General features: G+C 41.5%; 3 protein-coding genes across 5 annotated transcripts in view; 2 read left to right on the forward strand and 1 right to left on the reverse strand.

Annotated features, from left to right (window-relative positions):
- The window catches only part of LOC141762077 (uncharacterized), a 296,685-nt gene that overhangs the window by 3,406 nt on the left and 276,228 nt on the right, over positions 1-17,051 (forward strand). For 2 of the 3 annotated variants that reach the window (XR_012592720.1, XR_012592719.1), the window contains exons 6-9: positions 46-169; positions 258-1,380; positions 1,764-1,816; positions 1,991-3,611. Coding sequence is in view for 1 of the 3 variants with exons in the window: in XM_074625919.1 (XP_074482020.1) it covers positions 46-169; positions 258-1,380; positions 1,764-1,816; positions 1,991-3,258 (2,568 nt within the window). In the remaining 2 variants the exon portion in view is untranslated. Of the gene's footprint in view, positions 1-45; positions 170-257; positions 1,381-1,763; positions 1,817-1,990; positions 4,750-17,051 lie in introns of those variants that run through there. The other variant, XM_074625919.1, reaches the window with a different exon arrangement.
- Positions 4,706-8,092, reverse strand: apex1 (APEX nuclease (multifunctional DNA repair enzyme) 1). The gene is made up of 5 exons (XM_074625944.1): positions 7,940-8,092; positions 6,557-6,688; positions 6,292-6,455; positions 6,003-6,195; positions 4,706-5,723 (listed from the first exon to the last, which is right to left on the reverse strand). Exons 2-5 carry the CDS (start codon positions 6,615-6,617, stop codon positions 5,209-5,211), a joined length of 933 nt encoding a protein of 310 aa, XP_074482045.1. The 5' UTR covers positions 6,618-6,688; positions 7,940-8,092; the 3' UTR covers positions 4,706-5,208.
- Positions 9,725-17,049, forward strand: osgep (O-sialoglycoprotein endopeptidase). Its single transcript, XM_074625943.1, has 12 exons — positions 9,725-9,884; positions 11,154-11,273; positions 11,372-11,491; positions 12,062-12,237; positions 12,367-12,462; positions 12,558-12,607; positions 12,694-12,772; positions 12,973-13,038; positions 13,378-13,468; positions 14,421-14,496; positions 15,429-15,527; positions 15,940-17,049. Exons 2-12 carry the CDS (start codon positions 11,159-11,161, stop codon positions 15,977-15,979), a joined length of 1,008 nt encoding a protein of 335 aa, XP_074482044.1. The 5' UTR covers positions 9,725-9,884; positions 11,154-11,158; the 3' UTR covers positions 15,980-17,049.

Here is a 17,051-nt window from a genome sequence, read left to right on the forward strand (position 1 = left end):
TATATTGCATGTGGTGTTCTTTGTGTTTTCATGCATTCCTCACAGACTGTTTCTTGGCTTGGAGGCGAATGCTCCGTGTTGGAGGATTGTGTGCATTCGGTCTCTGAGCCTACAGACCTGAAAAGTTTGCTCCAGCATCACAAACACCTTGGGCATTTAGAGCAGCACGGTAAGTCACTTCCCATGACCACATCTATTGTATTTCACTTAGCTCTCTGACAATAACTTTCGCATCATTCTTGTCCTTTTCTGTGCAGTTCCACCGTCGAGCATGGGCGACAGCATCCTGTCCTCCCTCTCTGCAGCTCCCCCCAGCGGAGCGGCAAAACCTACAGAACAACCCAGCCAATCGGATCCCCTGCAAGGCCTCGGCGATGACACGCACACGGTATCATTCGTGGACGACGTAGCGGTTGAAATAATCGCGGTGACGGATTACGCAGAGGTCGAATTGGATGCGAGCACCGACATCGAAATGGTAATGGGAGAAAACTGCTTTGAAGGAACAGACGCAGTGTCTGAAGATTCGCTAGTAGTGCTTCCTGAGGAGACAACCATAGAAGAAGAAGAAGAAGTGGGCGAAGCAGGTGAAGAAGCAGCACAAGAAAAACCTGTTTCGCCGAACAGTCAAACAGAAGTTAACAAGGACGACTTGGCGTCCTCCCAGCAAAAAATCTCCGTGGGACCTCACGACTGCCCCGACTGCGAGAAGAAATTTAAGTTTGCCTCTTCGCTAATCGCCCACCGGGTCATCCACACCGGCGAGCGCCCCCACCGGTGCAACGACTGCGGCCGCTGCTTTTCCTTCAGGCAGTCCCTCGACAGGCACAGACACACGCACAAAACTGGACGCAAGTACAACTGCGTCATCTGTCGGGAGACCTTCCACTCGCTGTCAGCCCGCACAGAGCACAAGCAAACACACATGGAGGACGGTGTTTACACGTGTCTTCAGTGCGACAAGACATTTAACTGGGAGCTGGCACTCGCAAGGCACCTAAAGACTCACACTGATGATGATCACAATCCAAACAAGCCTACAGAGAGCACTAAGGACGGGCAGGAGGTTGTTATAGGTGATGTCAGCGAGGCTCCTGAACCCGACTGCCAGGTGCAGGCAGAAGATGATAATGATGATGATGATGATCCAGAGAACGCAGAGGCTCAGAGCAGTGAGCCTCCCAACTCTGAGCCCGAAGGCACGGCCCCTGAACTCGACGGTGAGGTAATTTCCCTGGTGAAGGTCCGCACAAGTGGGCGCAAACGCAAACCGACCATGAAGATCCAGGTGATAAATTTGCAGAAGCGCATGGCCACGAAAAGAAGGAAGGAGATCCCCAAAGCCGACCCTCCAGAGCTGAAGCCTCTGCCTTTCAATTGGTAAAAGCATCTCCCCTCATTCCTTTTCTCACAAATTATTTCTGTTTCTGTCTTGTTGATTTTATGGCAGGTTCAGTACATAGATACAAAGAGTATAGAAGCAAAGAGGCGAAACTCTGGGGCTATTTTGACAACAGCCGCTACATGGCGCTGCGGTAGCACTTTCATTTAGGACTGAAAACACCAATGAGTCCATAGCCATGGACGTATAAAGAGACGTCTGATGTTGCAATGGAACATACAGTTGACTTCTTAGCAATAAGCATTATTTGATAGAAATATATATAATGTAATATATTGTGTTTATTTGAAGATACGGTGGCTGTTGAGGGACATCAGGCAGATCCAGCCCCTCATGTTTCTTTCTCTTTTCTCTTCAACAGTGCAGAGCACTCTTATGGGTCGCCCGTGGTCTCAGCGAAGGACGGTGATGAGAGTGAGTTCACTTTTAGACATACAGTTGTTTAATTTCCAACTTGTAATTTTCGGGGTTACTGAATATCCTTACAAACATAAAAGTCCAAAATGCAAGCACATCATTTTACCATTTCTTAGCATAATGTTAATTTCTTTCTCCAGTCCCTAATGTGTTGTTGTTTTTTTCCATAAGTTTCTGTCCCAGATGGCTCATCCGCTGCGTTCTCCTGTCCTAAGTGCTCCTTCCACCACTCAGAAGAAGCACAGGTCCAGCAGCACATTGACAAGGTCCACTCTGTTGAGACCGAGGACGACGAGCTGTCCTTTCAGCCCCTCGCGGATGAAGAGGGACGTTTTAGTTGTCCAGACTGTGAGAAGTGCTTCAAGTTCCAATCCTTACTGAAAGCCCACCAGCGCATCCACACGGGCGAGCAGCCCTTCCTGTGTTCTCAGTGCGGACGGCGGTTCTCCTTCAAGCAGTCACTGGAGAGGCACAAGCAGACGCACAAGTCCGGGCGCAAGTACGAGTGCCTGATCTGCGGCGAGTTCTTCAAGTCCCTGGTGGCTCAGAGGGAGCACAAGAGCACTCACATGGAGAACGGCGAGTACCTGTGCTCGGAGTGCGGCCGGGCGTTCGCCTGGAAGTCGGCGCTGGTGAGACACCTGAAGACCCACGGCGAGGACGCTGACAAGTTGGAGCATTCTTACAAATGCCCTCGCTGTGACCTGGTCTTCAGCTGCGTCAGCTACCTCAACAGGCACCTCCAGACTCACCAAGAAGAACGAGCGCACACCTGCAACTGCGGAAAGAGCTTCGCCTACCGTGCCGCTCTCACCGCACATCAGCGCATCCATCAAAAGGAGCGGCCGCACACGTGCACGCAGTGCGGCAAGGGGTTCCTCTACAAGGGGGGTTTGCTGAGCCACATGAAGATCCACTCGGAGGAGATGCCCTTCATGTGTTCCTTCTGCGGCAAGAGCTTCAAGAGGGAGCGTAACATGAAGAAGCACGAGCGCTGCCACACCAGGGAGAACGTTTTCAGCTGCTCGCAGTGCGACAAGAGTTTCGTCTACAAGGCGACTCTGATCAGACACGAGCTGACTCACTCGGGCGAGAGGCCGTTCCTTTGCTCCGACTGCGGGAAAGGCTTCTTTTCCCACGCCGAGCTCCTGAAGCACGAGCGTTTCCACACGGGCCACAAGCCCTTCCAGTGCCCCCACTGCGGCAAGAAATTCACCCAGTCTTGCTACCTGACCATCCACCTGCGCTACCACACCGGAGTCCGGCCGTACTCCTGCACCGACTGCGACAAGAGCTTCCTCAGTGCCAACCGCCTGAAGAGACACCAGCGAACACATTCAGGGGAAAAACCCTACCTCTGTGTAGAATGTGGGAAGGGATTCAGGCAGTCGTATAATCTCAAAATGCATCAACGGACACATATCATGAAGTTGAAATAGTCAAGACTTTAAAAGGGATAGTTTGGGTGTTTTTGAAGTGGGGATGTATGAGGTACTTATTCATAGTCAGTGTATTACCTACAGTAGATAACGGTCAGCACGCCCCCAGTTTGGAGAAACAGACAGGAGTACCGGGGCAGCAGCAACATGTATTTAACCACCTAAAAAGGCTCACCTAAAAAAAATCAATATCAGTTTAAGTGTACGTTATTTAGAATATTTTCACCACTTTACCTCGCCATTAGAGAGCCCTTTCTGATGGGGAACTGGAGCCGTTTTATCCATCCATGCTCTTGCCAAAGCCACCAGACTTCATTGAAAAAACATGTAATTTTACCTCACAGAATGTGGGGGTTTGCCATGTTATGATTTGAGCATAATTTTTATGCTAAATGCAGTACCTGTGAGGAGTTTCTGGACAATATTTGTCATTGTTTTGTGTTTTTAATTGATTTACAATACTAAATATATACACACATTTGCATAAAGCAGCATATTTTCCCACTCCCATGTTGATAAGAGTATCAAATACTTGACAAATCTCCCTTTAAGGTACATTTTGAACAGATAAAAAATGTGGGATTATCTATGGACAATTATGCGATTAATTGCAATAAAACTGAACTGAACCCGTTGCATCTATGTGCCCTCGCCAAAGCCACCAGACGCTGTTGAAAAAACATGTAATTTTACCTCGCAAAACACGCTGCCTTGATCAGTTAGTTTGATTGTGTTATTGTGTGACTTGGGTGAATTCAAACTAACCAAAGTCACACAATAACACAAACTAACTAACCGATCGAGGCAGCGGTAGACCAGCAACTTTCGTGTCCTGCGAGATAAAATTGCAGTTTTTTTCACCGGAGTCTGGTGGCTTTGGTGAGAGCACAGATAACAACTTCAGTTTCCTGTTGGAAACATAGACTGTATAGTTGTCTGACAGCAAGGTAAACCGGCGGAAAAGCGTACACTTAAACTGATATTGATTCTTTTTGGTGGATAAATACGTTTTGCTGCTGCCCCGTCCACAGCAGTACATTGCTTTGCTCCCATGCTGGTCCTCCTGTTGGTTTCTCCAAACTGGGGCCATGCCGACCATCATCTACTATAGGTAATACACTGACTATGGATAAGTACCTCATACAGCCACACTTCAAAACACTTCTTGATCTGGATGTTTTGGAAATGGTATGAAATTATAGATTAGTTTAGAATGGGGTAAAAACAACTGTACGTGGATTGTGACTTTATCTCCTATGCAATTGCAGTGAACCACATCTAGTATAGAACATTGTTTCGGCAAGAATAGGTACATGTTTTTCCATTATACTGAATGCATTTGATTTCCAGGTTGTGTTGCGATTAAAGCACACTCAGCAGAGGAATGTGTTTGTCAGTCAGATGCATTGTGATGCGACTCAGTCTTCAAATAATTAACAGCAGAAGGTACATAAATCCAGTCTTTATTTTGGGCATGTTTTACGACAGAAACATTTTTTTAACACTGCTTTGGAAAAGAGGCTTAAAACATTTTGTGCTAGAACAAGTTTTTTTTTTTTTAACAGCAGTAGTTTAATTTCAGACAGTAACACATACTGCAGGCTCTGTGGCATTGAGGCTGGTCTCAGGTCAGCAGTAGTACAGACAGGAGCCACAATGTGACGCCGTTCCACAGCCAGTCACAGGGCATTGTTGAGCTTAGACATCTTTTGAGTATTTTAGTGTTAAAGAATAGCTGAGAGGGAAGAGGTGAACATCACTGGGTTTTACTGACAAACTTCAATTGTATGAAAAGACATTATGAATTGTGCTGTGGGGTCATTTTATGAAAGTTGAGAAACTGAAAAAGTTAAAAGACAACTAAGCCACTGCTGATCCTACTGAAATAGTTGGAAGTACTAAGAAAACAGTGAGGGCTGTGTAACGCAGTAGCCCTGCTCAGACAGTGATCTACACAGCTAGGTGCAGAGTGATGGGGCAGTGGTCGCTTCCCAAAGCCTTGTTGCGGATCTTGCTGTCGCACAGGCCCGGCAGCAGGCTGGACGACACCACGAAGTAGTCGAGCCTCCAGCCCACGTTCTTGCCGCGGGCGTTCATCATGTAGGTCCAGAAGGTGTAGGCGTTGGTCTGCTCCGGGTAGAGCTCGCGGAAGCTGTCGGTGAAGCCGGACTCCAGCAGCTGGCTGAAGCCCTCGCGCTCCTCCGCGGTGAAGCCGGCGTTTTTCTTGTTCCCCTTGGGGTTCTTCAGGTCGACCTCCTGGTGCGCGACATTGAGGTCGCCGCACAGCACCAGGGGCTTCTGCATGTCCAGCTCGCTGAGGTACGCCCGGAAGTCCACGTCCCAGGTTTTGCGGTAATCGAGGCGCACGAGGCCTCGGCCGGAGTTTGGCACGTAGGTGGTCACCAGGAAGAAGTTGGCGAACTCGGCAGTGATGACGCGGCCCTCCTTGTCATGCTCTTCTTTACCTGGGGGTAAAGAGGAGGTTCAGCTAAAGGCCTTATTGAGAGCATTTTTATGTGGACGAATATATTTAAAAAAATAAAACATCCACAGAGCTTTTAGAAAAGTGCAGAATAAAAGTGTCGCTTTTCGTGAAAAAATTATTGTGAATTCATCATTTTAAAAATGTTGGCGTGTCCAAAGTGAATGTTTTGTACACCTCTGTGGAATATATATATAGACCAATGATTGAGGTCTGCTATACAGGTCCAGTGTTTAATGTTTCATTAGAAAACACCACTCACCAATGCCATAGGTAACTTTGATGGGTTCAGTCTTGCAGAGCATGGCCACACCGCTGTAACCCTCCTTTTCCTTTGAATTGGCCCAGTACTTGTGAGGGTACTCAGGCATTGAGGTGATGTCAGCGGGGAGGGATTTCTCCGCACACTTTGTCTCTTGCAGGCACAAAACATCTGGAGCCTCCTCACGCACCCACTGAGGGGAAGAAACACAAGCGTTTACCGTTAAAACCAGTCCCAAAACTTAACCGGCAAATCATTTTTGCGTTGCTTTTGTTCACTGCAAACTCACATCCAGGCCCTTCTTTTTCACCCAGGCCCTCAGGCCGTCCACGTTCCAGGAGGTGATCTTCATGTTGGCGTCACGTCCGTCTTTGCTGGTCATTTTGTCGGGAGGATCATCGTACAATATCGGGGCCTCTGGTTCCTTAGTCTTCTTTGTTTTCTTTGCAGAAGCTGTGAGGTGAAAGAAACATACAGGGTCATGATAGATCACGTTAGGAAAATGTATGTAGAGAGAACGGTATGTATGTATGTATTCGTGCCCGCTGCAGTACCGTTGCTGGTGTCATTCTCTCCATCTCCAGCCGCCTCCTCTGCCGCCTTGCCTCTCTTCATACTGGAATTCGCTCTAACTGCAAACACACTTCGCAGACACACAACACGCACACACAACAGCACACGCGCCGCTGGGGAAAAAAACAGAAGAGCAATTTAAGTGTCAGATGCTACAACAATATGCAAGAGTTTTACAGTGCTTCTCAAATGTGCCATGAAGGCCAGCAATGGTCAATTAAAGCTTAATTGCTTCTGGCAAAACAAAACAAGCAATTTGGTTCTGGGAATTTGTGATGAGCATTTATTTTTTTTGGAAGTGACTGGGATCATTCTTTAATGCGTAACCCAACATCAGACTTGACTTAAACATTACTTTCCTAACTTTGTAAAACAAAATGTAACAACAAATAAATACACAGATTTAAACTTATTGAATTATTTATTATTAAAGTAATAAGTTGTACACCAGCAACTTGGTAAAAATCTTCAAAATTAACAGGTTTTAATGCAGCAACAAATTGGTCAAAACTTAAACAGGAAGTCAAATTCCCTTATATAATGAATATAGTATATAAACGCAGAATTGAATTGAATAGATCTCAGCTAATGGGGATCCTTTTTAAATAAATAAATAAATGCATCCCTAATTTATCAGCCAATATATGCAATAATACTTCTCAGCAATAAGCCAATATCGGCCGATATATCGGTCAGTTTTTATTCTAACATGACTGATTGTGGAACTGGTGGAAAGTTTCTCCAGTTGTGTGTCCAATTACTTTATTCAAGCTTGAGTATCTTCAAATAGGCAAATCTGATAATGTGTACAATGTGTACCACCAACACTCATGTAGATGCATATCAGCACCAGTATCGGTCTATCTGATGTTTAGATGTCTCTCTTCATGTAAGAAATATGTTATGAACATTGTCATGTTACAAAATGACATATGCATTAGTTTTACAAAGCTTAAGTACGTTTTTAAAGACTTAAATACATTCTCTGACAGATGTATTTTGATGCAAGTCGTTGCACAGGATGTGCATATAAACCAAGCATGCTAAATATTCAAAACAAGAATGCATTTGTGATCCAAGCTGGATGCAAAATGAACAGCATGCATGTGAAAAAAAACCAATAACAGCAGGTTACACAACAGGTTTTCGTGCTAAGCTATGCTAACACTAGCTTCTCCTCTGTGACAAAGAGCCCAGACCATACAGGCCTGCAGCACTGAGGATGTATGGAGAGCTAGCTGGCTTCAATAGCTTCATATGCATCTTATAATATGATTCATCTACAAAATGCAAATAAGGTTAAACAATGCTGGTGTTTTTAATTTCAACCACGTTGCAGGAAAAGGAGATGCAAATAATCTTACTTGCACGTTCACAACCGGATGCAAAGACAAGTGGTTCTTCTTCACAGCAGCAGTCTTCACTCACTTCCTCCAAACACACTCACAAAGAACAGTACCACATGCTTGATCTGCTTAGCTGCCTTAAAGTATGCCTGATCAAAAATAACTAAAAAACTACACATTTTCATTTTATTTATTTATTTATTTATTTATGTAGCTGCTATGATGCATATTATATTATCCTGACATACTACTGAGGTAAAACATTATTTAGCTAGACCAGGGGTCAGCAACCTTTACTATCAAAAGAACCATTTTAGGCAAAAAATAAAAATAAAAATCTGTGTGGAGCTGCAAAACATTTGATCATTGTGATGAAGGTAACGCAGTTTATAGTCTAAGTATATAGTATATAAGTCTGATGCAGTGAGGGCCAAAGTGCAAATGTACTACTACGAAATGTAACTTAACGAGAAAAATAAGTTGTAATATTACAAAATAAAGTCAAAACTTTACGAGAAAAAAGTCGTAATATTACGAGAATAACTTCACAACTTAAAGAGGAAAAAAGTCGTAATATTACAAGAATAAAGTCATAAGTTTACGAAAAAATAAAGTTGTAATATTACGAAAATAAAGTCATAAGTTAACGAGAAAAAAAGTTGTAATATTACAAAATAAAGTCAAAACTTTACGAGAAAAAAGTCGTAATATTACGAGAATAAAGGCAAAACTTTTCGAGAAAAAAAGTCGTAATATTACGAGAATAAAGGCAAAACTTTACGAGAAAAAAGTTGTAATATTACGAAAATAAAGTCATAAGTTTACAAAAAAAAGTTGTATTATTACGAGAATAAAGTCAGAAGTTTACGAGAATTTTTTTTTAATATTTCGAGAATAAAGTCATAATTTAGCGAGAAAAAAAGTTGTAACATTACGAGAATAAAGTCATAAATTTACGAAAAAAAAGTTGTAATATTACGAGAATAAAGTCATAAGTTTACGAAAAAAAAGTTGTAATATTACGGGAATAAAGTCATAACTTTACGAAAAAAAAGTTGTAATATTACAAGAATAAAGTCATAAGTTTACGAAAAAAAAGTCGTAATATTACGAAAATAAAGTCATAACTTCACGAGAAAAAAAGTCGTAACATTATGAGAATAAAGTCATAACTTTACGGAAAAAAAAGTTGTAATATTACGAGAATAAAGTCATAACTTCACGAGAAAAAAAGTCGGAACATTATGAGAATAAAGTCATAACTTTACGAAAAAAAAGTTGTAATATTACGAGAATAAAGTCATAAGTTTACGAGAAAAAAAGTCGTAACATTATGAGAATAAAGTCATAACTTTACGGGAAAAAAAGTTGTAATATTACGAAAATAAAGTCACAACTTTACGAGAAAAAAAGTCATAATATTACGAGAATAAAGTCATAAGTTTACGAAAAAAAAGTCGCAATATTACAAGAATAAAGTCGTAAGTTAACGAGACAAAAAATGTCGTAACATTACGAGAATAAAGGCAAAACTTTACGATGAAAAAAGTCATAACTAAACAAGAAAAAATGTCGTAACATTACGCAAAAATTACTACTTAATAATATTATGACTTTATTTTCCTAATATTAAGACTTTTTTCTCGTAATATTATGACTTTATTCTCGAAATCTCAGATTTACTATTATATTATTATTTTTCATTTCCATGTTTATAAATCCACATGAAGCCACTGGAGAGGGGCTGAAGAGCCACAGGGTTGCAGACCCCTGCTTTAGACAAATCTTTTTGGTCAGGCAGTATCTCCAGCTGTCTCAGTGTTCAGGACCCCAGAGCTTCAAGTGTGTTTTGGATAGAGTTGTTAAAGTTAGCCGAGTCTGTAACGTTATAATTATTAGTTTAAAAGATTAACTAGCACGAATTTACATTAATGTGAACCACCGAAGGAAAGCGAAGAGCTAGGTAAACCTGTTTTAATGTTAAATGCAGAGTTAATATGCAGTTAAGGTAGTTTAATGAAGACAGTTTGCTGTCACTCTCTGCTAGCTGAGCAGCTAACACAGGTGCTTTAATGTTGTTTAGCTGAATATGAGCTTTATGTTATAATGTGATATTAGGTATGTGTTGTGGAGGTTACTGCACTCTTTACATATTGCAATGTTATTGTTTTAAATGTAAAAGTACCGTTTAAATGTTGACAGTTTGCATGCTTATCACCATAAACCTCACACAATGGAGGTTAAATGTTAGTTAGGTTACACTCCACATTAAGCTGCATAATTCAACAGAAAGCACTTTTCTTTGGGGGAATAAAATATTACAATATTTAATAATAATAATACAATATTTTAGGTTGATCTCTCTGCTATGGAAGTCCATTTCTGCCAGGGGAAAAAACAAATAAAGAAAATTTATGATTAAATTTAAAATTGTTTTGGTAATTGAGCGATACCAAATTTTAAAAAAGAAGATTGTATATATATATACATATATATATATATGTATGTATGTGTATATATATTAAAACAGTTTTTTCTGCTTAAATTGTTAATTATTTACACTATTAAACATTATTATTATTTCCATCTCGTTATATTCTTATGCTGATGACCAAGTGAGTGAATATACAATAATGCATATAAAAAGTGGCAACGGCTTACCAGTTTAGCTTACCATGCCATTCGTTGGACTAGACCAATGGACCTGGCAATCACTAATATTAGACCGAATTGAATGTGTAAAATTGGTGCAGGACCCCTTTAATATCTCAAAGTTTGGACTTAATTTTGACCATGAGTCGCAATATATCGATATTATATTGATATCATGATATGAAACTAGATGTTGTCTTTGATTTTGGATCGAAATATTGTAATAAGTGTTGTCTTTTCCTGGTTTTAAAGACTGCATTACTGTAAAGTGTTGTGATTTTCTGAACTTACCAGACTGTTCTAGCTTTTCTATTATTGCCTTTAGTCACTTATATCCACATTATATATCCACATATTTTGATTTTCTCCATATTGCCCAGCCCTAACCATGAGAATTATTTTTTTTATCATGCCTAACTTTTCAGGTTTTTTATTCTTGGCAGAAATGGGTGTCCAAGAGGGACAAAATAATTCCTCTTTAAAACAGATACTTTACTGCTGTAACGATAAGCTTCTTGGCTTGCATGCAAAGACAGAATGCATTAGTCTTCACTGCACATTACTTTTCTCTTTTACTTAGCTGCCATGACTGTAGTAATCGGATTTGAGGGCAGTGCCAACAAGATCGGCATAGGAATCATCAGGGATGGCGAAGTGCTTTCCAACCCTAGACGGACCTACATTACCCCCCCTGGTCAAGGCAAGTTACGATTACGTCACCTTCACTTCTCAGGTGATAAATGTCAACGTCTAACAATCTTGCATGTGAAGTTGAAAACATGTTATTTTACCCATCAGGGTTCATGCCGAGCGACACCGCCAGGCACCACCGTGCTGTCATACTGACTGTCCTGAAGGAGGCACTGGAGGAAGCTGGGCTGAAGCCTGCAGACATTGACTGTGTGGCATACACCAAAGGTAACATCCTGTGTGGTCACCTTATGGTAGAATAAGATCTGAACTTGCCAGATGTTTGTCAGAACAAGGCAACAGATTAAGACACCAAGACCTTGAGGAACACCGTAGAAAAAGCCATGCTGTGATTTGGTATCAAAAACCTTTGACATTTTGAGATTTCTGCAAGAATTGCATTTTTCAGCAATTGGATGGCCAGCACATCTGTTTTGGAAACTGCTCAGAAACCCCCTTATTGTCAATCTACCCAGGAAAGCCATCCATCCTCTGAATGATCTAGGTCTCTAGTTTGTGGCTGTAAAGTTTCATGAGGCTGTGATTATCCTAGAGGTCCTACTTTAGTAGGGGTCAAGCAGTGAGCAAGGGTATGTGAGCAATGCTCACTTTTGCCTTGTTATATAATTATCCATAAAACATCTTATGTTCATCGATGCCTGCAAGGTGACATCAATCTGACAGACTGACGTGATGGTCTCTCTCAAACAAGGATATAACGTCTTTTTATCAATCCCAACGTGACAAACCCCTCTCTCTCTTTCTCCCTTTGCTTCTCTTCTTCTTCTTCTCTTTCAGGTCCTGGTATGGGTGCCCCTTTGGTGACGGTGGCTCTGGTGGCTCGTACAGTCGCACAGCTTTGGGGGAAGCCGCTCCTCGGTGTCAACCACTGTATCGGACACATTGAGATGGGCCGCCTCATCACACAAGCCAACAACCCTACCGTGCTTTACGTCAGCGGAGGGAACACACAGGTTGGTTTCTGTATGTAGGCCTCACTCCTGAGGAGAAACTACTAGTCTGCATGCTCTTCCTGAGGATCAGCTAAATAGTGTTGTGAGTTATAAGTTCATTAGGTACAAATGTAATTTCCTCCTGTGCAGGTTATTGCGTACTCGGAGCGGCGGTACAGAATATTTGGGGAGACCATCGACATCGCAGTTGGCAACTGTCTGGACAGGTTCGCTAGAGTTATAAAGGTGCGCACCATTACGGTCTTCTTCAGAGCATTTGCCTTTTACTGTCTGTGATAGGTGTGTGTTAATACTTAGTGTGGAACTGTTTCTCCACTCAGATTTCCAATGACCCCAGCCCAGGCTACAACATCGAGCAGCTGGCCAAAAAGTGAGTGAGAGCCACTAAGCAGCTTCACAGTTGTGTTACACTACTAATATTTACTACTTAACTTTGCTTGTCGTCCGTGCTGTTAGAGGGAGTCAGTATGTGGAGCTGCCATATACAGTAAAAGGAATGGACGTCTCATTTTCTGGGATTTTATCCTTTATTGAGGTGAGTGGTTTGCTCAATATAATACAATAAATGCTGTCATTTGAATAATGATTTAAGCCTCTCTGTTGTCTTTTGATATGGTGTAGATGTTAATTAGACAAATCCTGAAGCTGATACTCAAGGCTACAGTTTGATACCTACTACTTCTTTATTCTTTTGCTTTATGATCCTAAACGTTTTTTCTGTTTTTTCTTACATAGGAAGCCGCTCATAAGATGCTGAGCTCTGGTCAGTGTGCAGCAGAGGACCTGTGTTTCTCCCTGCAGGTAAAAGAACAATCACTATGAGTTAAATTTTGGAACCCATCGGCTATCGGTCCGGGCAAAGAGTATCGAAGCAAAGAGACAAAACTCTGGTGCTTTTATGACAAAAGCCGCTGTGGTTGCACTACCAGCCATGGATGTATATAAAGAGACGTCTGTAAATCAGAACGCTTCTGATATCAGAATCTTGTCAAGTTGGCTTCAGATTACTTACAGTTAGTCTGTTAATATAGTGCTGACCCACATGGTGGATCTATGTAGTCCGTTAGTTATGGAACCATTTGTAGAAGCCGCTTGAGATTTTGTCAGTATTGCCCAACACTAATGCTTCCCTCCCTACAGGAGACCGTGTTCTCCATGCTGGTGGAGATCACCGAGAGGGCCATGGCTCACTGCGGTTCCGAAGAGGTCCTCATCGTGGGGGGCGTTGGCTGTAAGTACATCACACAAAAATCACCTTGTTTTGGTGTTTTTTTCATTATCCAATGCACAAATGTCCAGATATTTCCAGTAGCTACACTACACAAATATTGTCTCTCCTGGTTTTGTCATGTTGGCAGAGTTGCAACAAAACAAGATTATTCTTATCTTTGTAAGTGGAAAACCAAAGACAATATCCATGCAATGTCTGAGGGCGTTTTCATATTAGCTACGAATGATTCGTACTGTGCTTGAGTACGATTGCCCCCCCCCCCCCTCTCCACTCCCCCGCAGCTCAGCTTCCACATTAGTAAAAATGTTCAGTACCCATGCGTCATCATCCACGTGTATTAACTATACTATGACTTTTTTTCACGAAATTATTCAACAACAAATTTCATGAAAAAGAATTCATGGTATAGTATGTAAAAAGATTTTATGAAAAAAAAGTCTTAGTATGTCGAAAATCTTCAAGAAAAAGAAGTCATAGTATAGTATGTCAAAAATACTTTATAGAAAAAAAACGTCATAGTATAGTATGTCGAAAGATTTCTTGGGAAAATGTCATAGTTTAGTGTGTCAAAAATGTTCACGGAAAAAAACGTCATAGTATAGTATGTCGAAAGGTTTTGATGGAAAAACATCCTAGTATAGTATGAAGAAAGATTTCATGAAAAAAAAGTCTTAGTATAGTATGTCGAAAAGGTTCGTGAAAAACATCCTAGTATAGTATGTAGTTTGTAAATTAAATTCCCTTTACTGTCACAATCACTGTCGGCATGACTGAGCCGCAGGTATAATATGTAACCGTTGTCGGTTGCTGTTTGTTATTATATTAACCATACCTTTAACAACATACTCCTATCATAATTAACTTAAGTGAACTAGTCCCAGGAATCATTAAAGCCGCACATTAACTTACTCACCAGAAGATTTAACTGTGTGACCTCTTGTTTCCTCTGCAGGTAACCTACGCTTGCAGGAGATGATGGGGGTGATGTGCAAGGAGAGAGGAGCCAAGCTGTTTGCCACAGATGAACGGTAAACCAGCCGCTCCACACTCACTTTCATTTACATTCAAATGACAATAGGTCAGAGGTCCCTGGGCTGAAAATGAAATGTCTCATCTTCGTATACATACAAATTAACTGGATCTACAGTCAGGTGTTACACAGAATCACAGAATTATTCATTCAATAACGGGACCAAACCTTTGCTGTTGCATTTTTAATATTATTTACTACATCTTAGAGGTAGATTAATCAGTGCCGAAGGGACGTTTTACAAACTGTGGGACGTACATCACCGTTTTACATGGAGGCTCCAAGGTAGATGGGGAGTAAAACAGTTAAACACCATCAGCTCTTAACTTTCTTACCAATTTGGCGTTCTCTCTTCTATCCATTCATCAAATGAAATCGTAAACTTTAGCCCTGAGAATATGCATGAACATTAATGGTGTGCAAGAGTGGCATTTAACAATGTACGCAACATCGTTCTGCGCGACAGAAGTAATCCTGGACACTTCAGGATGTTCTCTTACTAATGATTAAATTAAGAGTGACAAAAAAATGCATGCTATGTTTTAGACTGTGCTTTGTTTTTTTCCCCTCTCAGGTGCTATTATTTTAATTCATTTCACTCAAATATTTCAGTAAAGTACTTTAAGTAGAGAAAGACATTATAATAAATACATCAAAGATAAGTTATTGTAGGATGGTAATGTAGTTTTAAGTACAGTGACAAATATGCTGAAAGGTAAATGGGCTGAATATGACTAAAACACTGGTACGGCCCTTTAAGAAATGTTAATACTCAACCATATCAAACTATGAATATGTGGAAAGGGCCGTCGTCACTTCTCTCCGTCACATGCCCTCACTGCTGAGTTCCTAAAATAGTCTGGGGATTTCTGTCCGTCAGAACACTGTGTTCCAGGTTCAATCCAGATAAGTGTTCACTTTGTCCCACAGATTCTGCATAGACAACGGAGCAATGATCGCTCAAGCCGGCTGGGAGATGTTTAAATCCGGTCAGGTGACCGAGCTGGAAGACTCGTGGATTACACAAAGGTAGTACCTCAAGTTACTGGTTCTTTTTGTCTCTTTACACTCTGCTGTTCTCATTTGTCTGCATCTGTCTTGTGGGGAATTATAGAAATCCAAACTGGTTGCTTGATTTAAAGATCCCGCACATCGATGTTCAAAATTGGATCCATGGTGCCTTCAGGCTCCCCCAGCTAAAAAAACAGTATAGATATTCTCAATCGTCCAGGGTTAATAGACCCCTTTTCAATACTCTGAGGTGCTTCATGTTTGCCTCCAGCTAACGCCGTGACGTAATCTGTAAAAGGGTTTATAGTATTTCTGTACAAGTAAAATCAATAACAAAGTCTTCACCAGTTAATTCTTCTAGAAAAGTTGTGATAAATAGATTGTGCTGTCATTCCTTATTATCTGTCCATTAACATTTCTCCTTTCGTAGGTACAGAACAGATGAAGTGGAGGTGACGTGGAGAGACTGACTCGCTGGACTGAGCAACATCTTGGTGCTACGTATGTTGCTGCAGCCGGTCTGTTAAGACGGCTGGTTTGGTACTCCACTGAAGGGACACTTCAACTCTGGAAAAAAAAGCATTTTGTATAAAAGAGAACTAGATTTGTTCTGAGAACTTTTTTTTTTTCTATACGGCCTTTCCCCCTGACCTCCATTACAGTTTACTCGTGTTTAAAGTTGCACAGGGCAAATTCACTCTTTGGCGGCTGTAAGTAGTGTAGCAGTGCGAGATGCTTTTAGATTTACAAATTTGTAGAATTTTGCTACCAACACATTTTTCAGGTGAACTACGTAATTTCTTCTGGTCAGGAGAGGTGATTGAGAAAAAAAAAGTTCTGGCAAGTTAAGCTATTGCCTGGCTGGAGCACTGCTGATATGGAACACATTTTGTCACTTCCTTTACACCATAGTTCCGGTAGTGGCTAGAAGGGAGCCCGCAAACTGGGGAAACTCTTGCGAGACTGTTAAAGTTTGGCATTGACCTCTGACGGTTAATGTCGGCATCGACCTTAAGTGGTAAATGTCGGGGATAGGCCTCGCGGGGTTAATGTCGGGCATCGACCTTAAGTGGTAAATGTCGGGGATAGGCCTCGCGGGGTTAATGTCGGGCATCGACCTTAAGTGGTTAATGTCTGGCACCGACCTCGCGGGGTTAATGTCGGACATCGACTTCGAGGGGTTAATGTCGGGCATAGGCATCCAACGGTTAATGTCGGGCATCGGCCTTGCGGGGGTTAATGTCGGGCATTTAATGCAGAGTTTTTGCAGATCTCAAATAGGATTTCACAGTTTGCGGGCTCCCTTCTAGACATGACCCATAGTTCCCTGAACTGTTCATCTGAAACAGATGAGTGGAGGTCAGTTACAATATTACTGACGCTTTTCAATGACAAAACATTTTTTCTGTACTTTTACCCCATTTATTATTTGATAAAGATTTTCTGTTTAAGTTGGGTTATAAATTGCGTAGTTGTCAGTTATCGTGCACTTGTACTGTCAGGGAGGGGGATATTAAATCTGAACTTCAAGTAAAAAAAAGA

Source organism: Sebastes fasciatus, chromosome 23 (genome assembly GCF_043250625.1).
Source record: "Sebastes fasciatus isolate fSebFas1 chromosome 23, fSebFas1.pri, whole genome shotgun sequence".
Classification (NCBI taxonomy): Eukaryota; Metazoa; Chordata; class Actinopteri; order Perciformes; family Sebastidae; genus Sebastes; species Sebastes fasciatus.